The sequence below is a fragment of the Gopherus evgoodei genome, chromosome 23 (assembly GCF_007399415.2).
Source record: "Gopherus evgoodei ecotype Sinaloan lineage chromosome 23, rGopEvg1_v1.p, whole genome shotgun sequence".
Lineage (NCBI taxonomy): Eukaryota > Metazoa > Chordata > Testudines > Testudinidae > Gopherus > Gopherus evgoodei.
Window position 1 is genome coordinate 1568644 of NC_044344.1, and position 19917 is coordinate 1588560.

The following is a 19917-nucleotide window of genomic DNA, read 5'->3' on the forward strand; positions in this document are numbered from 1 at the left end:
TGCAGCAAGGTGCCCATGGCTGGGCACAGATGCTGGCCTGGAGGTGACAGTGGAGATTCTTGGCCTGAGCTGTGCTGCCTCTCCCAGGCCTTGGGGCCTGGCCCACAGGCAAGGTGAGGACTGACAGGGCCCCAGGGCTGAGCAGGGGCCTCGTTTGGGGCTGGAAATGGGGGGTGGGCAGTGGTGCTGCCCCTGGCTTGGAGAAATAATAACCCAAATCTGGGGTTTCCATCACCAGTGCCCCCCATAAAACATGTTCCAGCGTCCCTGGGGGGCAGACTCTCCCCCTGCGGTCTCCGCCTGCAGCGCCTGGCTCTCCGGGGGCTTGGCGGTGCACCGTGCCGCGGCCACGTGCGGCCCCGCCAGTGCCTCTGATGCACCAGGGACAGATGCGGCTCAGCTGCCGGGCACCCTTTGTTGGGGCCAGGTAATTAGCCTAATGGGGCCCGGTCTCTCCGTCCCCCCCCGCCACTGACCTTCCAGCAGCTTTGTGCCGTGTGGGCTGGCGGATTCCTTCGGAAGTTACAGGCTCATTAGCGCCCGGCTACGCGGCCCGTCTGCATCCCGCACGACCACCAGCCGCTTGGCTCCGGCCACCGCATAATGGGGAGCCACAAATGAGGGAACGGGCCTTGCCCATCTCCAGGCAACGGGGAACAATGGGCGCGTGTCTCCCGGAGCCTGGCCCGTCCTGCAGCCCCAGCCCCACTGGGAATGAGCTTCGGGGCAGCCTGGCCCTATAAAAGCCTGGGCTGCCAGGGAGAGCAGCTCAGGGCGTTGCTGCTCCTCACTGGGTCATGCCAAAGCTTCGCTCAGGTCCCCGCAGACACCTCGGACCCATGGAGGTGCCCAACGCCAAGGTACGGTGTCAGGGCCTGGCTGCCAGGGCTGGGTTGGGCAGACGGGAGGCCACAGTGCAGGGAGGTCTCACACCAGCAAGGGCACAGTTGGGGAGGGGGCAAGCGTGCAGCACGAGGGGGAGCAGAGCACGGTGATGGGGCAGCACGATGGTGGCCTTGAACCCAGGCTGCGTGTCTCCCCGCCCTATGCACCCCTGTGGTGAGCAGCTCTGGGGAGGAGCCCAGCACAGCCCGTCCTGCCCTCAGGTGACGCAGGCCGGGGTGCAAATGGTATCTGCTTTGTCCCTTCCCGGTGTCTCTCCTGATCCCAGTGGGGTCCCAGAACCCGCCGAGACGCCCCCTCCCTTGCCACACGAGCCCTGGAGCCGGCCTGCTGGGCCGTGTAGGACACTGGGGAGGCCAAGACCTGCTTGGGCAAGCTGTGAGGTGAAACCACCTCCTAGGGCTGCACGCTGGGCCTGGCTCTCCCCGGCCTGTCACCTGTGGCCCTGCGTCCGCTGCGTGAACTGTTCCCCGCTCAGCACCGTGGTGCATTGCATGGGCGTTGCACGGGGTCACTGGGCTGGCTCAGCACCGGGTGTTGCAGAACCGAGTCCCGCTCAGTGTTAAAGGGAGACCCAGCAGCTGTTACATTTGACCCCGCCGGCCATGCACAAACCAGGCTGAGCGTCCCACCTGCACCAGTCCCGCCTCACCCCGGAGGGCTCCCTGGGGGCAGCTTGGTCTCCATGACGCACCCTCTGCCAGCCAGGGGGCCAATTAGCGCTAATTGCAGCCGTGGCTGTTTCTCCTGCATGGAAAGGGGCGGGGGCTGCAGTGTTGCCATGGGGTGAGGGGCAGGGGACAGTGTGTGTCTGCTCCCTTTGTCTTGGATTTTGGAGCAGGTTGCCAGGGTCTGTGCATAGGGCGTGTGCCAGGCAGGACTCCTGGGTGCTAGGCCTGGCTCTGGGAGGGCGGTGGGGGCAAAGGGTCAGGACTCCTGGGTTCTAGTGCTGCCATGGGAGGGTCATGCAGCCCAGCTAGTGCCGAGGGGTGTGGTGAGGTGTGATTAGCTACTGCTGGGAAGCCGGCTAGGGGGTGGCTATGGGAGACTGGGGCGTGCGGGGTCTTTTAGGGGAAGCATTTGCTGAGGGTTCACGGTGGGGCAGGGCAGTGAGGTGGCGCCCACGTGGGGTTTGCTGGGAGAGGGTGGGGCTGGGCCTGCAAGATGGGGGGGGCTTGTTGCCCCCCCCAGCTGGGATGGGCTGGTTGCTGGGCACCAGCCGACCTGTCACTAGTGGGGTCGGGGCAGGGCTCCTGGAGCCGGGCAGCTCAGCACTGCAGGGCGTCTTGCAGGGGCTGTCAGAGCCAGGACGCCAAGCTAGATGGGCCCCTGGACTGAGCCCGCCTGGTAGCTTCTTTGCAGCTTGGCTCTGAGATCCGCAGCCTGGGGCAGAGGGGGGCTGGGGTGTCTCGGGCTTAACCCCGTCAGTGCCAGCCTGTCCCTGCACTAATGCCTGGCTCTTGCGCCCGCAGCTCCACAGGTCCTCCTGCCTCCTGCTCCTGGCACTGCTCTGCTCCCTGGCTGCGGCCCGGCACAGCGTGCCCATGTGCTGCCGCCAGAAGACCTGCCCCTGCCGTGTCTATGACCTGCTGCATGGCTTGGGCAACCACGCCGCCGGCATCCTCACGCTGGGTAAGAGGAAGAGCGGCTCACGGGCCTTCCAGAGCCAGCTCTACCGCCTGCTGCACGGCTCGGGCAAGCACGCCGCCGGCATCCTCACCATGGGCAAGCGGGCAGAGCTGGCGCCAGAGCAGCCAGCCTCAGCCTGCCAGGCCGTCTCCCCCAGCACGGACGCCCTGCTGCCTCCAGCCATGTGTGCCGCCAACACTGAGCCCACCAGCACCAGGGAGTGCCGGGGCCAGCTGGACAAGGACTCTGCCAAGGGCCGGAGCCGGGGGGCTGCAAAGAGCTTTTTCTGAAGTGGGCGGGGAGGGGCAGGGTGGAACCACGGGGACTCTCAATGACTGCAGGCACCACGGGGTCGTTTACAAATAAACCCTGGCCTGAGGCTCACAGCTGTCTGCTTGGCATGTTGTCTCCCAGGAACGCTGTGGCTGGGGGGGAGAGCTGGGGTGCCCGGGGGGCTGGCCAGCAGCTCCAGCAGCCAGCTGCTGTCATGTAGGTGTGAGGGGCCTGGTGGCCCAGGTTTGAGCCCCGCTGCCTTGGCTGGGGCAGAAGGGAGGAGGTGCTGGACCACCCTGAGTAGGGCAAGCTCAGCACATGGCAGCTCCCCCGGCAGGGACAGGGGACTGCTGCTGGAGCCCATGGCTAAGGGGAGGGTCTCTCGAGAAAGAGACCGAAGGAGCCTGGGAGACAGTTTGCCAATGAGCTGCGCTCACTGGGAATCGCGCCCCCTTGGCCGGCAGGCCGAACGCTCTGCAAGGCAGGCCGACCTGGGAGCGGGTGAGTTGGCTGCACGGGCCTGGCTGGGATGGCTCCGGCCTGAGCCAGGAGCACCCTGCGTTCCCACTGCAGGCACCCGGGGGGCTGTTCTCCCACCAGCCGGCAGCAGGGCCGTGGCCGGGGTTCCCGGGCCGGTGGTTTGCGGCTCGCAGCATGCGATTTATGCAGCAGATGCTCCGGTCTATTGCTCGGTGTCTGAACAGCTCCCGCCCCTCAGCACTGGCAGCTAGAGGGCAGTGTCGAAAAAAAACCTGGCCCCGCTGTGCTGGGTTGCTGCTGCACACAGACTCACAGCTAGGGGTCAGCCCCAAGTCTGCCCTGGGCCTGGCGGGGGGGGACAAGAGCAGCCCCCAGCTCTTGAGCCTGGAGAAGCAACCCCCCCTTACAGTTAGTGAGACCCTGGTTCCCCGCCTCTGCCCTGCCTGCTCCATGCCCTGCAGCAGGGCCGATGTAACCCCAGGTGAACTAGGCGGCCGCCCAGGGCACCAAGATTTGGGGGTGCCAAAAAGCTGTGCCCCCCCATTTTTTTTACTCTATTGCTCCCAGCAGGGGAACTAGCCGCTCGCAACCGCGTTAGCACCTACCTCTGCAGGTGTCCTCTGCAACTGCAGACCCCACCACCTCCCTCCACCGTGCCCCACATCACTGCCCGCCCGCGCCCCCCACCGCCAGCCCGGAGCCGCCTCCTTCCGGGGCTGCCACATTGCTCCCTAGCCCCCTCCCTCCAGCTCTGGCAGGCCCGGATCCGCTGCCGGCTGCAGATCAGAGCAGGTGACATCAGCCCGCCTGCAGCTGGCCCTACTGACAGCAATGCAGTGGCAGGGGGTGGAGGGGAAAGGAAGAGAAGACCGTGGCCACCGGTCCACCTGCAGGGGTGGATCATGGCCCTGCCAGAGGATACAGGGTTAAAGAGCTGCAAAAGTGTAACCGTCCTCAGCACGTACCACCTTCCAAGGCTTCATCCCCATCCATCCCTGCAGCCCTGTGGAGCAGGTAAAGAGAGCCCCATTTTGGGGGGAAACTGAGGCAGAGAACAGGGATGTGACTTGCCCAAGGTCACCCGGGGAGTCATTGTCGGAGTCCTGCTTTGAACACAGGAGATCGAGGCTCCTAGTTCTGTGCTGGCTCAGACCATTAGACCAGAGGCCTTCAAGCCCTGAGCTCTGCACCTGCCCACACACGGTATTAATCTGGGATTCAGGGGCAGCACACTGCAAGTTTTCAGTGAAGCAACACGGCTGTCTCAAGCCTTTATGGCTACGAGGAAAATCTTCCAAAGGTGATGGGTGTCTAGCTGACACAGTTCTTCTGTCTGCCTGAGTCTGCAGCCAGCTTGGGACAACAGAGCTAGGAAATGCAGCGGTAACTCTTAAGTCTAATTACGACACCCACTGTCAGAACCAGCTTATGATGTAACATGGGTGACCAATTGCCCGGTGCACAACCACTGCAGGTGTGTGAGCAACTCAGGTTAAGTGCAGCTGAACCCTGGGCAGGCTGCAGCACCCAAGAGATCTGATGACGGCAGAGGCACCAGTAACTTTACTAGATAGAAGTTTAGTGACCACTTTAGGGCCACATCTGCCCCACTCCCAGCATTGGGCCAACCACCCTCATCCCTCTCCTCATCGCTTGGATTGTTACTGATGGGAGATCTGCTGTGGACTGGGGGGTGTGTACGGACCTGCCTTTGCTGGCTCAGTCCTGGCTCAGCATTTGAAATAAATTGCCCTGAGCTTCAGAAATACTGAGAACCCTGGAGGTCCTACAGACAATGGGGGAACCACAGGTGCTCAGCAGCTCTGAAAATCAGGCCCAGAATGACACTGGTGTCTCAGTCCTGGGCCAGAGCTCTCTGAGTAAGGGGCGTCAGCAGAGACTGGCGTGGGGCAGAGTAAAGCAACTAGGAGGGTCATGACGGAGGCTGGAACTCTGTCCTCGCCTTCAGCCACCCCCTCCCGCCTGCATTGCACGGGCCAGCCCAGGAGCAACGAACCATTTCACACCTCAGCGAGCGCTGGGGGGAGCTGAAGCCCAGACCAGGGAAGTAACTTGCCTGCACTCATCCAGTCAGTTGGTGCCAGGCTGGAGAATAGACACCAGATCCCGACTCCCAGCTCTGTGCGCTGATCCCCAACGCAGCCCTTTCCAGATCCATGGGGGGGGCAGGATGGACTCAGCCCTTTCCAGATCCGTGGGGGGGGGGCAGGATGGACTCAGCCCTTTCTAGATCCGGGGGGGGGGGGGGCAGGAGGGTCTCAGCCCTTTCTAGATCCGGGGGGGGCAGGAGGGACTCAGCCCTTTCTAGATCGGGGGGGAGGGGGCAGGAGGGACTCAGCCCTTTCCAGATCCGTGGGGGGAGGCAGGAGGGACTCAGCCCTTTCTAGATCCGGGGGGGGGCAGGAGGGACTCAGCCCTTTCCAGATCCGTGGGGGGGGGGGGCAGGAGGGACTCAGCCCTTTCTAGATCAATGGGGGGCAGGAGGGACTCAGCCCTTTCCAGATCCATGGGGGGACAGGAGGGACTCGGCCCTTTCTAGATCCATGGGGGGGGCAGGAGGAACAGGAGGGACTCAGCCCTTTCCAGATCCATGGGGGGGCAGGAGGGACTCAGCTCTTTCCAGATCCATGGGGGGGCAGGAGGGACTCTAGCCCCAGGCAGGAGACCCAAGGTCCATTTATTTGCATTAAATATGTAGACTAATGAAATAAATAGATATTCAAGCCAAACGTGTGTTAATTCTAATGACTAAGGCCACATGATGCAGTTTTCATTTTTGAAAGTTGATAATAAGCGATGCTCTGCGGGGAGGGGAAGGAGAAGGTGGAGGTTTCGCCTAGGGCACAAAATATCTGTGCACCAGCCCTGCCCTGCAGCCCCCGTGTGCAGGGCAGGACTCAGGCTCCCTTGCACCACTGGGAGCTGAGGAACAGGGCCCTGATGTGACTGGTCCCAGTACCCCCAGGGGTGTGGCAGAGCAAGGACTTGACCCTGGGTCTCCTGTGCTGCCCATGGGGCCAGCCTTCCTCTAGGACGTCCCACTGCAGCCAGACTCTTCTCTCACACCCGCCCCAGCACCCTCTGCTGTGGTCCCTTCCTGGGCCCCGGTGCTGCTACGCTCAAGGTTTGACGGGAAACCCTGCAGCTTCCCCTGGATCCTCTGTGACCCCCTTTATTGCTCCTCCTGGAACTCCCTGTGGAGACGCCAGGCCAGGGCAGGAGGCCAGGGACTTCTCCAAGGCCCAGGCTCTGCACCCAGCCACCTGCTCCACCTAAGGGGGGGGGAGCCCAGTCTCTGCTTGGCAGGCCAGGCTGAGCCGCCCTGAGCGTCCCCCCCCCCGGGGCTGCGCTGCTTGAAGCAGTTTCCGAAACCCTGGGCCTGCCCGCCCTGGCCGTGGCACCCGGTGCTGGCAGGGAGCCCTGGCACGGAGCTGAGATTTCAGTGCCACCAGCCAACCTGCTGCAGCTTCAGCCTGGGGGGAAATGTACCCGGGGCAGGGCGCTCAGCTCCATGCTGATGTCAGCTCAGCCAGGGCAGTGGGAAGGAAAACCCGCTTCAGGCTGGGGCAGGGACCCCAGAGCCTCCCCCCCTCGCACTGTCAGGGTCCCCCCTCCCACCTGCACAGTCCCTGGGTTCAGAGCCATCCTTCCTCAGCTCTCTCCCTGGGTGCAGGCTCCCCCCTCTTGCAATGTCCCTGGGCGCAGGGTCCCCCCCGCAATGTCCCCGGGCGCTGGGTCTCCCCTCACAATGTTCCTGGGTGCAGGGTCCCCCCCCGCAATGTCCCTGGGTGCAGGGTCCCCCCCCGCAATGTCCCCGGGCGCTGGGTCCCCCCCCCCAATGTCCCTTGGTGCAGGGTCCCCCCCCCGGGAATGTCCCTAGGAGCAGGGTTCCGCCCCACACACTGTCTCTGGGTCAGCCCCCCCACCGGCACATCCCTGGGCTCAGGTTTCCTTCCCCGACCCCCCCCCCCGGCTGTCGCCCGCAGGGTCCCCCGGGGCGGGGCCGCGCCGAGCAGCCCGGCCGGGATTAGCGGGGAGCGGAGCGGGCGGCGCACGGGCTGCACCTGGCGCCGGAGCCCTGCCCGAGCTGGCAGCCCGCGGGCCGGGCGAGCGGGCGGCGGGGCTATGCCGGTGATGAAGGGGTTGCTGGCCCCGCAGAACACGTTCCTGGACACCATCGCCAGGCGCTTCGATGGCAGCCGTGAGTCTCCGCCGCGCAGCCTGGGGGCCCGGGCCGGGCAGAGGTGGGGGGACCCGCCTGCGCCCCGAGGCAAGCAGAGCTGGGGGGGGCTGCACCCCGGGGCCGGGCAGAGGTGGGGGGACCCGCCTGCGCCCGGGGGCAAGCAGAGCTGGGGGGGAGCTGCGCCTTGGGGCCGGGCAGAGGTGGGGGGACCTGCCTGCGCCCCGGGGCAAGCAGAGCTGGGGGGGGCTGCACCCCGGGGCCGGGCAGAGGTGGGGGGACCCGCCTGCGCCCGGGGGCAAGCAGAGCTGGGGGGGAGCTGCGCCTTGGGGCCGGGCAGAGGTGGGGGGACCCGCCTGCGCCCGGGGGCAGGCAGAGCTGGGGGGGCTGCACCCCGGGGCTGGGCAGTGATGGGGGTGGGTGGCTGCGCCCCCGGGGGCAGGCAGAGGTGGGGGGACCCGCCTGCGCCCTGGGGGCAGGCAGAGCTGGGGGGGGCTGCACCCGGGGCAGGGCAGAGGTGGGAGGACCCGCCCGCGCCCCGGGGGCAGGCAGAGCTGGGGAGGCTGCACCCCGGGGACAGGCAGGGATGGGAGTGGGTGGCTGCGCCCCCCGGGCCAGGCAGGGATGGTGGGGGGTGGCTGCATCCAAGGGCCAGGCAGAGCTGGGGGGGACCCCGCCTGCGCCCCCGGGCCAGGCGGGGAGGTTCCTACTGGACAATAGGGTTGGACTCTCCGGGCCAGACTTAGAGGGACCCCTCTCCTGGGGCCGGGTTGCCTCCAGAGGAAGCTGCCTGCCCCCCCAGGCTCTGGGTAGTAGCAAAACTGCGTCTGGGGCTTGTCTGGGGGGGAGGTATCGATACCAGGGATCCGTGACCTCAGTCCCAGGCCAGCTGCCCTGCGTGACCCCCTTCTGCAGCTGGAGGGTAGGGTCAGTAGCAGGGATTCCTGGCCACACAGAGCCCCCCACAACCCTGGGGCTGGGGATTGATCTTCTATTGTTGAGCCAAGTGCAATGACTCCCTCCCCCGCCCCTGGCCCTGCTAAGGGGGGGGGCTGTATGTGCCTGCGCTGGGTCCCCGCAGACTGGGAGTGGGTGGGGAGGGGGTGTCTGCATCAGTGCCCCAGGATCCAGGGAGCTGCCAGGCATGTCCCCTTTCTGCTGCTTCTGGGAGACTGCTCAAGGATCCCCAGCCCATGGGGCTGCCCCCCTGCCCAGCCAGGCCCCCCACGCTGACCCCCAGCCCATCCCAGCATCCCCTGTGCCCCCACTATAAAGATGACTGGTAATTTCCAAATAAGGCTGCTCCGCTCTGCCGCCGTGGGGGATGGGCTGTGTCCAAGTGGCACCTGGGGGTATGAGAAGGTTTGGTGTATCTGGCCAACGCTGAGGCTATTTTGTGTCACCCCACAGTACCTCCGGGGAGCAGTGATGGCAGCCAGGTCGCTCTCCCTGGGCAGGAAGGGCCCATAAGGCTCCAATTTTGGCATGAGTATTTTTATGAAAAGTCACGGATGGGGCGCAGGCAATAAACAAGAAATCACGGGTTTATTTTTGCCCAAGCTCCGTCGCCAGGGACTGAAACCCGAGCCCCACATCTGGGGCTGAATTATTGGACTTTTCGAGGGGTCATGGCGGTCTCATAAAATCACAGCCTCTGTGACAGATTCGTCGCCCAAGGTCTAAGACGGGGACACTGGCATAACAGCCCCCAGTGAAGGCGAGGGCCGGGATCTCTCTCTGGGCACACTGCTCACTCCTACTCATGTTGTGCACAATCCGTGTGCGGCCCGGAGAAGGGAAAAGTGTCTTTATATCTTCCTGCTGACCTGTCAGTTGGTGGAAAGTGTCAAAAAACCCGCAGACCTCATCTGCCCTTGTCCTGAGAGAGCTTGGCCTGTTCAGAGCCCTCCGCTCGGGTGAACCCCCCCACTGGAATTCACAATACAGCCTGTTCAAAGTGCTGACCCCTGGGGGAAGGTGTAGTAAGCATGGCTTTTTGAAAATAAAATGCCATATTGCAGATGCGGGGATTTTCCCCGTAAGAGGATTGTGATTTAAATACTTCCAGAAAGATCAATGAAAACTAATTTAGCATTTCCTGGGGCCCCCTGACAGCTTTTGCTAACGAAACCGCCCTAACCCCTTAGGCCGCTGCAGGAGCGAGACACTGGCCTCTCCCTGAAAGACTGTCCCAGGAGGGAACCAGAGCCACTGGGGAGATAACTGGGGAGGCTGAGAGCACTGATCCCCCCACTGCGGAGCCAGAGCAGTGTCCGGATTACACTGAATATCGTTTGTGTCGGGGCAGAGGGGAGCACGGCCTGGATTTCGGGAGCCCAGTCTGAACGTATTGTGTTAGAGCACATTGAGTCTTTTGTTGTCTTGATGGACTCGAGGGATTTTGTGCCTCTCTCTGCGTTGCCAGGTTGTCCCAGACTCAGCACCAGGGACAGTTACCATTGGCCTCCCTGGCCTGGCCCACATGGGGCGGGGAATGGGGCTTTGTCAAGGGTCCATTTGGAACAAAGCCAAGCCCAGCCCGGGGCTGCATTTTCTCCCAGGCCACCGCAGCTCACCCCAGGCAGAGCACAGACACCGGACGCCCAGCTGACTTGGGGCTGGCTAGCGGTGTAGATGGTGGGGCAGGCACTGCTCAGGTGAGCAGAGTAGCCTAAGGTTTATCTCAGAGGGTCTCTGGGTGTGGTTTCCCGATAGCCACAGGTGGCTTGTTAGCCCATCTTGGCCTGGCGGCTGGGCTAGGGGGCTGTCTGGTTTGGCTTGTGCTGTGGTTTGCGTTAGCACGTCCCAGGCCAGCCACAGAGGGAGGAAGTACCAGGGAGCAGCTGGGAGGGGAGCAAACGGCCCAGGGCTGCTTATGGGGCTGGTGTGCTTGGGAAAGGGCAGGTGCAGAGTGCACCCATTGGTCGCAGCTGCTCACGTGCAGGGTGGCTCTCACTCACCCCAGAGCCCCAGGGAGCAGCTGCTGGCAAACTGCTGAATTCTCCCCAGCAGAAAATTGAGTTGAACACAGGTGGGGTTTTTGTTTTTCGTAGAAATTTTGTTTTTTTGTCAAAAGAACCCCCTGACATTTTCTAGTTGCCAAAAGCTGAGACTTCTTCAAGGTTCAGATTTTCATTTTTTTAAACAAATCTGCCCAATTTTTTTTAAGTGGATTTTTTTTGGTGACAATTCCCATTTTGTCAAAGATCCCTTTTCTGCTGAAGAGCCTGGGGACTTTTCTGCTGGCTGGGCAAGGCTGGGCTCCTCCGCCAGTCGCTCGTCTGGGCACCAGCTGCTGAATGCGCAGGCCAGGTGATGGCAGATCTGCCTGAAGGAGCCCCCCTCAACCTGCTCTGCTCCCAGCCCCAGCACTTGGGGAAACCCTTGCTCATGTGGGGAGATGATGTACGTTTGGGATGGAGCCATCCCTGGTTGGTGCCGCAGTTAATAATCTAAGACAGGCCCAGCCCTGGCAGATCCGAGCCTCTTGGACTCTGCGGGGGGCTGGGTCCCAATGTGCAGCTGGGGCTCTCTGAAGATAATGCCGCATGGCACTGGAGGGACCCTCCTGTCCAGCCTGACCCCCAGTCTGGGAGCTGCTGGCACAGTGTGTGGCAGTGGCAGACGGCCGCTCCCTGCGTACCCAGCACCATGCTGATCAGGCCCCAGCTCCAGTGGGAGAGCTGTGCTGGCGAGGACGGGCTGCGCCTGGGTGAGGGGTGGGCACTGGGGCACGGCTTGGGCCCTGGGAGCTGGCTGGCCGGCAGCCAAGAACAAGAGTCACTGCAGCTGTGCCCAGTGGGCAGAGACAATACAGATAAAGGCACATGCAATTACTGCCCGGCTGGGCGATCGGCTCCCCTGCAGCCGCCAGTCCCCGCAGCTCAGATGTTTCAGACAATGACACGGCTCCTGCCCACCCCCAGTGATTATATTTTCAAAGCCCATCCCCCACTTGACTCCCAGCGCGCTGCAGCACAGGGCTTTGTTCCCCCACACGCACCAGATATTTGCATAACGACCTGAGCTCCCGGGAGGAGGCTGCAACTGGGGTTAGGAGAAAGGAGCCAGGGCTCCTGGGCTCTGTTCCTGGCTCCAGAGGGGGCTGGAACCAGGACTCCTGGGCTCTGTTCCTGGCTCCGGAGGGGGCTGGAGCCAGGGCTCCTGGGCTCTGTTCCTGGCTCCGGAGGGGGCTGGAGCCAGGACTCCTGGGCTCTGTTCCTGGCTCCGGAGGGGGCTGGAGCCAGGGCTCCTGGGCTCTGTTCATGGCTCCGGAGGGGGCTGGAGCCAGGGCTCCTGGGCTCTGTTCCTGGCTCCGGAGAGGGCTGGAGCCAGGACTCCTGGGCTCTGTTCCTGGCTCCGGAGGGGGCTGGAGCCAGGGCTCCTGGGCTCTGTTCCTGGCTCCGGAGGGGGCTGGAGCCAGGGCTCCTGGGCTCTGTTCCTGGCTCCGGAGGGGGCTGGAGCCAGGGCTCCTGGGCTCTGTTCCTGGCTCCGGAGGGGGCTGGAGCCAGGGCTCCTGGGCTCTGTTCCTGACTCCGGAGGGGGCTGGAGCCAGGGCTCCTGGGCTCTGTTCTAGGGAGTGGAGTTGCGTGCAGGGTCCAGGAAAGGGTTAACCCTCTCTGGAGAGGAAGCAGATTTGCCACTAAGGGCTGCCAGGGCTGGGAAGTGCTGACAGGTTCTGCTCCTTGAGTCCTGGCAGAGGGTCTGGGACCCCTTCAGCCGGCTGAGGGCAGGGCCAGCCCTGGCTTGTGTCCCAGCCAGACGGGTGGCACATCGTCCGCTCACCCGTCACTGCACTCCCTGCCACTGATGGGGTGTTGGCACTTGGTTTGCTGGGGGCATCTCGCTGGGCTCAGACATTGGAAACCACCAGAGCCTGAGTCCTGAGGGGCTGTAGTGTTACTGGTGCCACCCCGGCAGCATCTCCCCTGCTGTACACACACAGCTCTGTGCACTGTCCCAGGCCGTGGTACTGGGGTAACCGCTGGGAGGATCCCTGTGCTGTCACTGTGCATGGGTCGGTTGGCAGGAGGTGGCACCAAGAAGGGAGGGGCAGTGGGAACGGAGACACACATGAGGCACGAGTGTGGGGCCATTGCCCCCAGAGCGACAGCAGAGCTGGCTTGCAACAGGGCGAGGAGCAGGGAGCCGCAGGCCCACGTGGGGAGAGGCTCCCCGGGACGCTGTGTTTGCGTTTCCAGGATGATGCGCTGCTGGCAAGGCTCTTTGAAAGACTCTCGGCTTCAGGCATCAGTGTGTCTTTGATGGGTTTAATGAGACCTGAAAGGGGGCTTGTCCCAGCGATGCCTGGTGCTAAATGAACCCCGGCTCGCCCATGCAGCAGGCCCAGGCCTGCTGCGTGATGCCACCCCCCTGGTGGCACCCTTTGGTGCTTGGGCAGCACAGGCGGGGGCAGCAGGCCATGGGGTAGGAGCCCGGGCTATGCGGTGGTGGGGACCCTGCATTGCCGAGAGCGGAGCCTCTATAATTCCCCGCCCCGGCCAAGCCAGCAACTCCGGCTCCAGGAGCCAAGAATTTAGCCATGGCCCTTGGGTTTTGATTCCCCAGTGCCTCCGGCTCTGAGCTGCAGCAGTGAGGCCCTGGGGCCGCCCCTGGCAGGGGCAGGCGGCTCAGGAGCTGGGGCTTTTTTCCAGACATGGCCTCAGCCGTCCTTGCTCCTGCCCTCGGGCCACAGGTGCCATCGCTGCCTGTTGTCATGGCAACGAGTGCTGAATGGTGCCGGTGCTGGGCTTACAGCCCCTGGGGCGCAGGGCTACAGCCAAGGCACTGCTGGGCTGGCATCAGCCTGTGAGCCACGTGCACACTGGCCGAGGGCACCGCTCTGCCCTTGGTGGGTGGAAACCAGCCCACTGACCCCGCTGGCTGCACAGGCTCCTGTGCACTCAAAGCCATCTGTCTGCGCTGGCAGGGAGCCCGCCAGCACGGTGCTGGGCAGCGCTCCCACCCAGTCACCAGCAGCCTGGCAGCTGGGGCCGACTGGCAGCAGCGAGGCCAGGGGCTTGGCCACGCTGGTTCATGCCCCCTTGGGCCCCGGAGCAAGGCTCTCCTGGCCTAGCTCTAGTTAGGCATTGCACGGGCTTCTTCTCGGTGGGGCGGGGAAAACGCTAATGATCCAACCTTGCCACCCTCTAGCAGTCTCTGGGACCATGCAGGGCCTGCTGCCGACCTGCACCCTGCCTTTAGGATGCGGGAGTCTCCTCACGCCCACCCTGCTGTGGGCAGACGCCCAGCGTGGCAGGGACAGGCCCTCGGAGCTGGGCTCATCTCCCCGCACCTTGCCCTGTGCCCATGGCAAGCCCCCGGCTGCCGTGCCTGCGGGGAGCCCTGGCACAGCCCCCGGCTGGGTTAGTTGTTGTTGCTGTTAAGCTGCCTTAGCCGTGCCGGGGGGGTGGAGGCACCAGCTGGCGAGGGGGAGGTGCGGCTCGCTTGGCACCACAGCTCTGTGAAGATGGAAACCAGGAGCTATATCTGGGCTCCCGCGCTCGCCTTCTCGCTGAATGGCGAGGGGCAGGGTGTAGTCAGCTCACCCAGCCAGGAGGAGGGGCTGCAGCCTGCCTTGGCCACCGTCACGGGCGCGAGGGGTGGGCAAAGCGAGGAGGGACCCTCAGGAATAGCAGCAGGACGTGGCTGCACAGGGTACTTTCTGTGCGGTCACCCCGGGGTTGGCGATGTGGCTCTGCTTGGCATGGAGGGTTCCGGAGGCTGGAGGGGAGCAGGGCCAGTGCTGGTAATGTACGACAGATCCCTAGCCCTGGCCCCTCCTCGCCCCAACTGCCCCCCTCATCCTAGGTTCATAGATTCCAAGGCCAGAAGGGACCGTTGTGACCCAGGCCAGGGACTTGCCCCACGCTTACCCTGCTGTGGGCAGACGCCCTAATCCTAGAACAGAGCAACAGCCAGCCTTGGTTTCTAAACGATCCACCATGACCCCTGGTGAATTGTTCCAAGGGTTAATTGCTCTCACCGTTAAAAACTTACCCCTTCTTCCAGTCTGAATTTGTCTAGCTTCTACTTCCAGCACTGGATCCTTTAGACCCTTCTCTGCTAGACTGAGGATCCCATGATTAAATTTTTGTTTTTCATGAAGGTACTTGCAGGCTGTGACCAGATCACCCCTTAACCTGCTCGTTGGTAAGAGAAATAGCTCTAGCTCCTTCAGTCTCACTGTCAGGCAGGTTTTCTAACATTTGAATCATTTTCATGGCTCTTCTCTGACCTCTCTTCGATTTATCAACCTCCTTCCTGAACTGTGGGTACCAGAACTGGACGCAGGGTTCCAGCAGCGGTCGTGTTAGCTCTTTTGCCCCAGCGTCACACTGGGAACTCATGTTCAGCTGATTATCACCTCCCGTCCAAATCTTGAGTCTCTGCTTCCCAAGGTAGAGTCCCCATCCTGTGTGTGTGGCCTGCATTCTTTGTTCCTAGTTGGCTTTGTTGACATTTGGCTGTATTAGTGTTTGCTAGCACCCAGTTTACCAAGTGATCTATCATCTGTATCAGTGACCTGTCCTCTTAGCTATTTACCACTCTCCAATTTTTGTGTCATCTGCAACCTTTATCAGTGATGATTTTATGTTTTCTTCCAGGACACTGATAAAAATGTTAAATAGTGTAGGGCCAAGAACAGGTACCTGTCAGGCTCCAGTGGAAGCAAGCTTCTCAGCCAGCTCTTTTAAAACTGTTGGGTGCAAGTTATCTGGAACTGCTGTTTTAAAAATGTCTGACTTTATTAGCTGCTGTTTAACATCCTCCTGAAATGCTAGTGGAATGGAAAGAGAGTTATCTTATGACACAACTACATCATAGTTTTTTCTCAAAATACAGAACAGAAATATTTATTTAATGCTTCTGCCTATGCTGCTGCTGCCTGGGGGAGCCAGCTGAGGTCACTCAATTAGGGTGAACTGCAAACAGAACGGAGCAGCCAAACCCCAAAACTGGTGGATGTTACAATACTTAGATTTACGAAGCCAGCACAAAACAGCTTCTATATTACCATACAGATTACTCAGAAGTCCAAACAACGCAGTTCCCTTAAAGTACCCAGCCTCAGGCCTCCATCCAGACACACATGTCAGATATGATGATGATTCCTGAAAATCTTATCTCATCATATAAAAGAAAAGGTTCTTCCAATCCCAAAGGATCAGCCACACACCCGGGTTCTATTATAACTTAGATCTTACACAAAATACACGCTATAGCCAATTCTTGTTAACTAAGCTAAAATTTATTAAAAACAAAAAGAGAGAGAGTGTTCGCTGAAAGATCTATATATAGACCGACTTGAATTCAATTACTGAGGTTCAGATGCATAGCAGAGGTAAGCTTGTAGTTGCCAAAAGTCCTTTTAGAAATAGTCCATAGGTTATAATCCAATGCCCACATTCAGAGTGACTCCAGTCAGTGACTGGGGATCTCAATCCTTGTGGCTTAAGGTTTCCCCTTTTGAAACCCAAGGCAATCTGAGATGAAGCAGGATCGTGTCCCAGAGTTTTTATACATTTCCTGCAGCCTTTTGGCCTGAGAAAACAGGAGGCTTAACTTTCCTTCTCCTAAACAGCCTGGCAGTTAGCACAGGATAATTTATCCATTAAACAGTTCAGATACAGGTTACCACAACCTTCAAAGAGACATAGACAATACAACTATTTCACTCGTGTCTTCCTAAATGTTAATATTCTTTTTTGATCTTTGAATCAAAACTATAGCAATAGACAAGACTTGTTTGCATACATCACAAGACCTGAGCAAACATCTACCCTTCTACTTCTAACAATGCCGGCTGCATTTCAAAGCTCTGTTCATTTACAGATCTTCCTAACCAGTCTCTAAAGTTCGGCCATGGGTAGGTCAGTCTGTGAGTTAATTAACTCTTTCTGGCCCTGTCATCTTTCAGTGAGATATTATATCACTCAGAACGTCACACTTTGCTGCATTATTACTGAGAATTCTACCATTTCCATTTAGTAATGGATCAGTGCTATTGTTAGGATTCTCAATATACTTACAAACTCCTCCTATTTCTGGTTCAGCAAGGATGGGGGTGTCTCTATTTGTTAGAGCAGGAAGGGGAGAGCTGGGAGCTGAAATTCCTGGGTTCCAGCCCAAGCTCTGAGAAGGAAGGAAGGGGGGTCTAGTGGTTAAAGCAGAAGGGCCTGGGAGTCAGGACTCCTGGGTTCTATTCCCAGCCCTGGGAGGGAAGTGGGGTCTAGCAGGTTTGCACAAGGTGGTTGGAGCCAGGACTCAGGCAGCAGTCCCTCTGATTTTTCCCAGGCATGTGCGGAATGAATTTTGTTATGTGCACCACTCTGGAGGTGATGTGCAGCAGGGGTGGGGCCGAGGGGTTTGGAGTGTGGGAAGGGGCTCAGGGTTGGGGTGCGGGGGGGAGGTGCAGGCTGTGGGGTGGGGCCAGGGATGAGGGTTTTGGGGTGTGGGAGGGGGCTCAGGGCTGGGACAGAGGGTTGGGATGCAGGCTCCTGGGTTCTATCCCTGGCTCTGGGAGGGGAGTGGGGACTAGTGGGTTTGAGTGGGGGCGGGGCTGGGAGCCAGGACTCCTGGGTTCTATCCTTGGCTCTGGGAGGGGAGTGGGGACTAGTGGGTTTGAGTGGGGGCGGGGCTGGGAGCCAGGACTCCTGGGTTCTATCCTTGGCTCTGGGAGGGGAATGGGGACTAGTGGGTTTGAGTGGGGGCGGGGCTGGGAGCCAGGACTCCTGGGTTCTATCCTTGGCTCTGGGAGGGGAGTGGGGACTAGTGGGTTTGAGTAAGGGCGGGGCTGGGAGTTAGGACTCCGGGTTCTATCCCTGGCTCTGGGAAGGGAGTGGGGAACAGTGGGTTTGAGTGGGGGTGGGGCTGGGAGCCAGGAACTCCTGGGTTCTATCCCTCGCCCTGGGAGAGGAGGCTCAGAATGGAAATGCTTCCCAGGACCCCTTCGGGGCACTAACCTGGCCCTCGGGGGGGTTGGGGCCTATTTACTTCTTTCCAGACAGCAACTTCATCCTGGCCAACGCTCAGGTTCACCGCGGCTTCCCTATCGTCTACTGCTCTGACGGCTTCTGCGAGCTCACCGGCTTCGCCCGCACCGAGGTCATGCAGAAAAACTGCAACTGTTGCTTCCTGCATGGGGCCGAGACCAGCGAGTCCGTCCTGCAGTGCATCGAGAAGGTGCTGGATGGGAGGCAGGAGTACCAGACTGAGGTCTGCTTCTACAAGAAGGGCGGTGAGTGGGGCGGCGGGCGCGTGACTTGCTGCACTCATGGGGCCCAGCCCCGGCCTGTACACTACATGGGTCCCCCAAGGAGAGGAGCCAGCTCCAGGCCCTTAGCCAACAGCACAGCTGATCCTGCACAGGAAGCTGCTCCTAGCACGCCAGGCTTTCCACTTAACCCATGAATTCAGTGTGTGTCCTGTGGCCCTCTCTAGTGACTGGCTGATGTGGGGATAACAGCCTACTACTGCTACCAGGTCCTAGAGTTACTCCCATAACTCACTTCTTAGAGCCTCCTGCTTTTGGGGCTGAAGGTGCAGAGTTGGGTCCCTGCTGGCTGTGGGGTTGGGGGGCTTCCGCACCAAGCTGGTCTCGTAACGGGAGCGGTGCTGACTAGCCCTACCCGGCGGCGGTGGGGGGCACTGGCCTTGGGGGTGTTTCCCGGCTCAGCTCCTTCCCCTCCTCCCCCCAGGAGCCGCCTTCTGGTGCCTGCTGGACATTGTGCCCATCAAGAACGAGAAGGGGGAGGTGGTTCTCTTCCTCATCTCCTTCAAGGACATCACGGAGAGCCGGGGCAAGAGCCACCCGGGCGACAGGCGAGATGGTGCGCCCTAGCCGGGGGCAGGAAGCAAGTGGGGCTGGGGGGAGAATGCTAGGGGGTGGAGTTGGGGCCTGAAGCAGAATGGGGGAGGGGACAAGCCAGTGTGGTCCTGGTGGCATCTGCTCGGAGCCAGGCTGGGTCCCCATGGCACTGGCCCCCGAAGGCCGGGCCCTTTCCCGAGGGACCCACCAGCCCAGATGCTCCCTGGATAGTCTTCACTTGCTCAGGTGGTGAGGAGTGTGAATGAGAAGGGGGAGGGGGCCTTCCTAGGGGCATGCAGGGGGGCAGCTGGGACGGGGCCCAGTCCCAGCACACACAGCGCCTGCCCCCTGCCCCAGCTCTGAGCACTGCCTGAGCCGCTTTCCACCTCTTTCAGAGAAGCACCGGAACAAGAAGGCAGGGAGCTCCCACCTGCGGGCGGCACGCAGGCAGGGCCGGACGGTGCTGCACCAGCTCACCCGCCAGTTCACCGGCAAGGAGCGGGGCGAGATGAAGATCAACAGCGTAAGGACCCACCCCCTGCGCCCACGGCCTCCGTCCGGCTTCGAACGACCCCAGTCTGTGTGTCCGGCGGGGCTCCGCCCCTGCCTCTGTGCTGGGCTCCTTGGGCACCCGCGTGACTGCAGTGAGCTAGGTTCTGCTTCCCGCTACCTGTCCACAGTCCCCCTGTGGGTGTCCGGGGGCAGGGGGCAGTGGCGGCCCAGGAGCTGCAGGGACCCCCTACCCAAGGAGCCCCCCAAGCCCTGTGGGCCAGCTGCTGCCAGGCAGAGGGAGGCATTTACCTAGCGTTATTCTCCGGTGCTTTGTGCATTAGCTCCTGGGACGGGGAGGCGAGAGAGGCACCAGAGCGCAGCCCTGTTCCCAGGGCCGTAGCCTCATCGGGGGCTGGATTAGCTGCCCCGTGGTAGAGCTGTTAGCCAGGCATTGTGCAAGTGGACAGCAGTGCTGGCCACGCCCTTGACTGCCAGAGCCATGGAAATTTGCACCTTTAACTGTTTTGGGCAACAGCAGGAGGCACAGGTGGATTATTGTTAATAGCATTAGTGTGAAATGAATTTAGAGGCTGTAATCGGGTGTTCTGCACCTGGCACATCATAATGCCGCTGCCAGGGTCACCGTATGGAGCTGCAGCTCGCAGATGTGCCAGCCCTGCGTGGTGGCGTCTGGGCCTGGGTCCCCCTGCACCGTTGGACAACGGGAGCACTGACTCTGCACGGAGTCCTGGTGGGGCCTCTCAGCAATCGCCCTTCCCGTTCCTCTTCCGCTCGCTGCTCTGAGTGAGCAGCCCCAACCCGATCCCCAGCCAGCCGGGCCTTCCTCTGCTCGCTCATCTCAGGAGGGCTGCTTGGGTGCCAGCACGCTGGGTTTGTTGTTGTAGGGTTGCTGGGGGAGGGCTGAGTCCCAGCATGCTGGTTTGTTGTTGTAGGGTTGCTGGGGGAGGGCAGAGTCCCAGCACGCTGGTTTGTTATTGTAGGGTTGCTCAGGGAGGGCTGGGGGCCAGCACGCTGATTTGCTTCCCCTCCCGCCCCTGGCCTGCCCCATTTCCCACCCGATCCAGCCCGTGCCAGGACCCCTAGACCTGGCTGCCTCCGGAGAGGGTTC

At 61.3% G+C, this 19917-nt stretch overlaps 2 protein-coding genes across 2 annotated transcripts in view; both read left to right on the top strand.

The window, feature by feature from the left end:
* Positions 1-618: 618 nt before the first annotated feature.
* Positions 619-2877, top strand: HCRT (hypocretin neuropeptide precursor). The gene is made up of 2 exons (XM_030541561.1): positions 619-860; positions 2376-2877. The coding sequence occupies exons 1-2, from the start codon at positions 798-800 to the stop codon at positions 2820-2822; spliced, it is 510 nt and encodes a 169-aa protein (XP_030397421.1). The 5' UTR covers positions 619-797; the 3' UTR covers positions 2823-2877.
* Positions 2878-7431: 4554 nt separating this feature from the next.
* Positions 7432-19917, top strand: part of KCNH4 (potassium voltage-gated channel subfamily H member 4) — a 35231-nt gene continuing 22745 nt past the window's right edge. Inside the window, exons 1-4 of the mRNA XM_030541098.1 lie at positions 7432-7507; positions 17493-17726; positions 18187-18318; positions 18692-18819. Coding sequence (XP_030396958.1) covers positions 7432-7507; positions 17493-17726; positions 18187-18318; positions 18692-18819 — 570 coding nt within the window. The remainder of the gene's footprint in view (positions 7508-17492; positions 17727-18186; positions 18319-18691; positions 18820-19917) is intronic.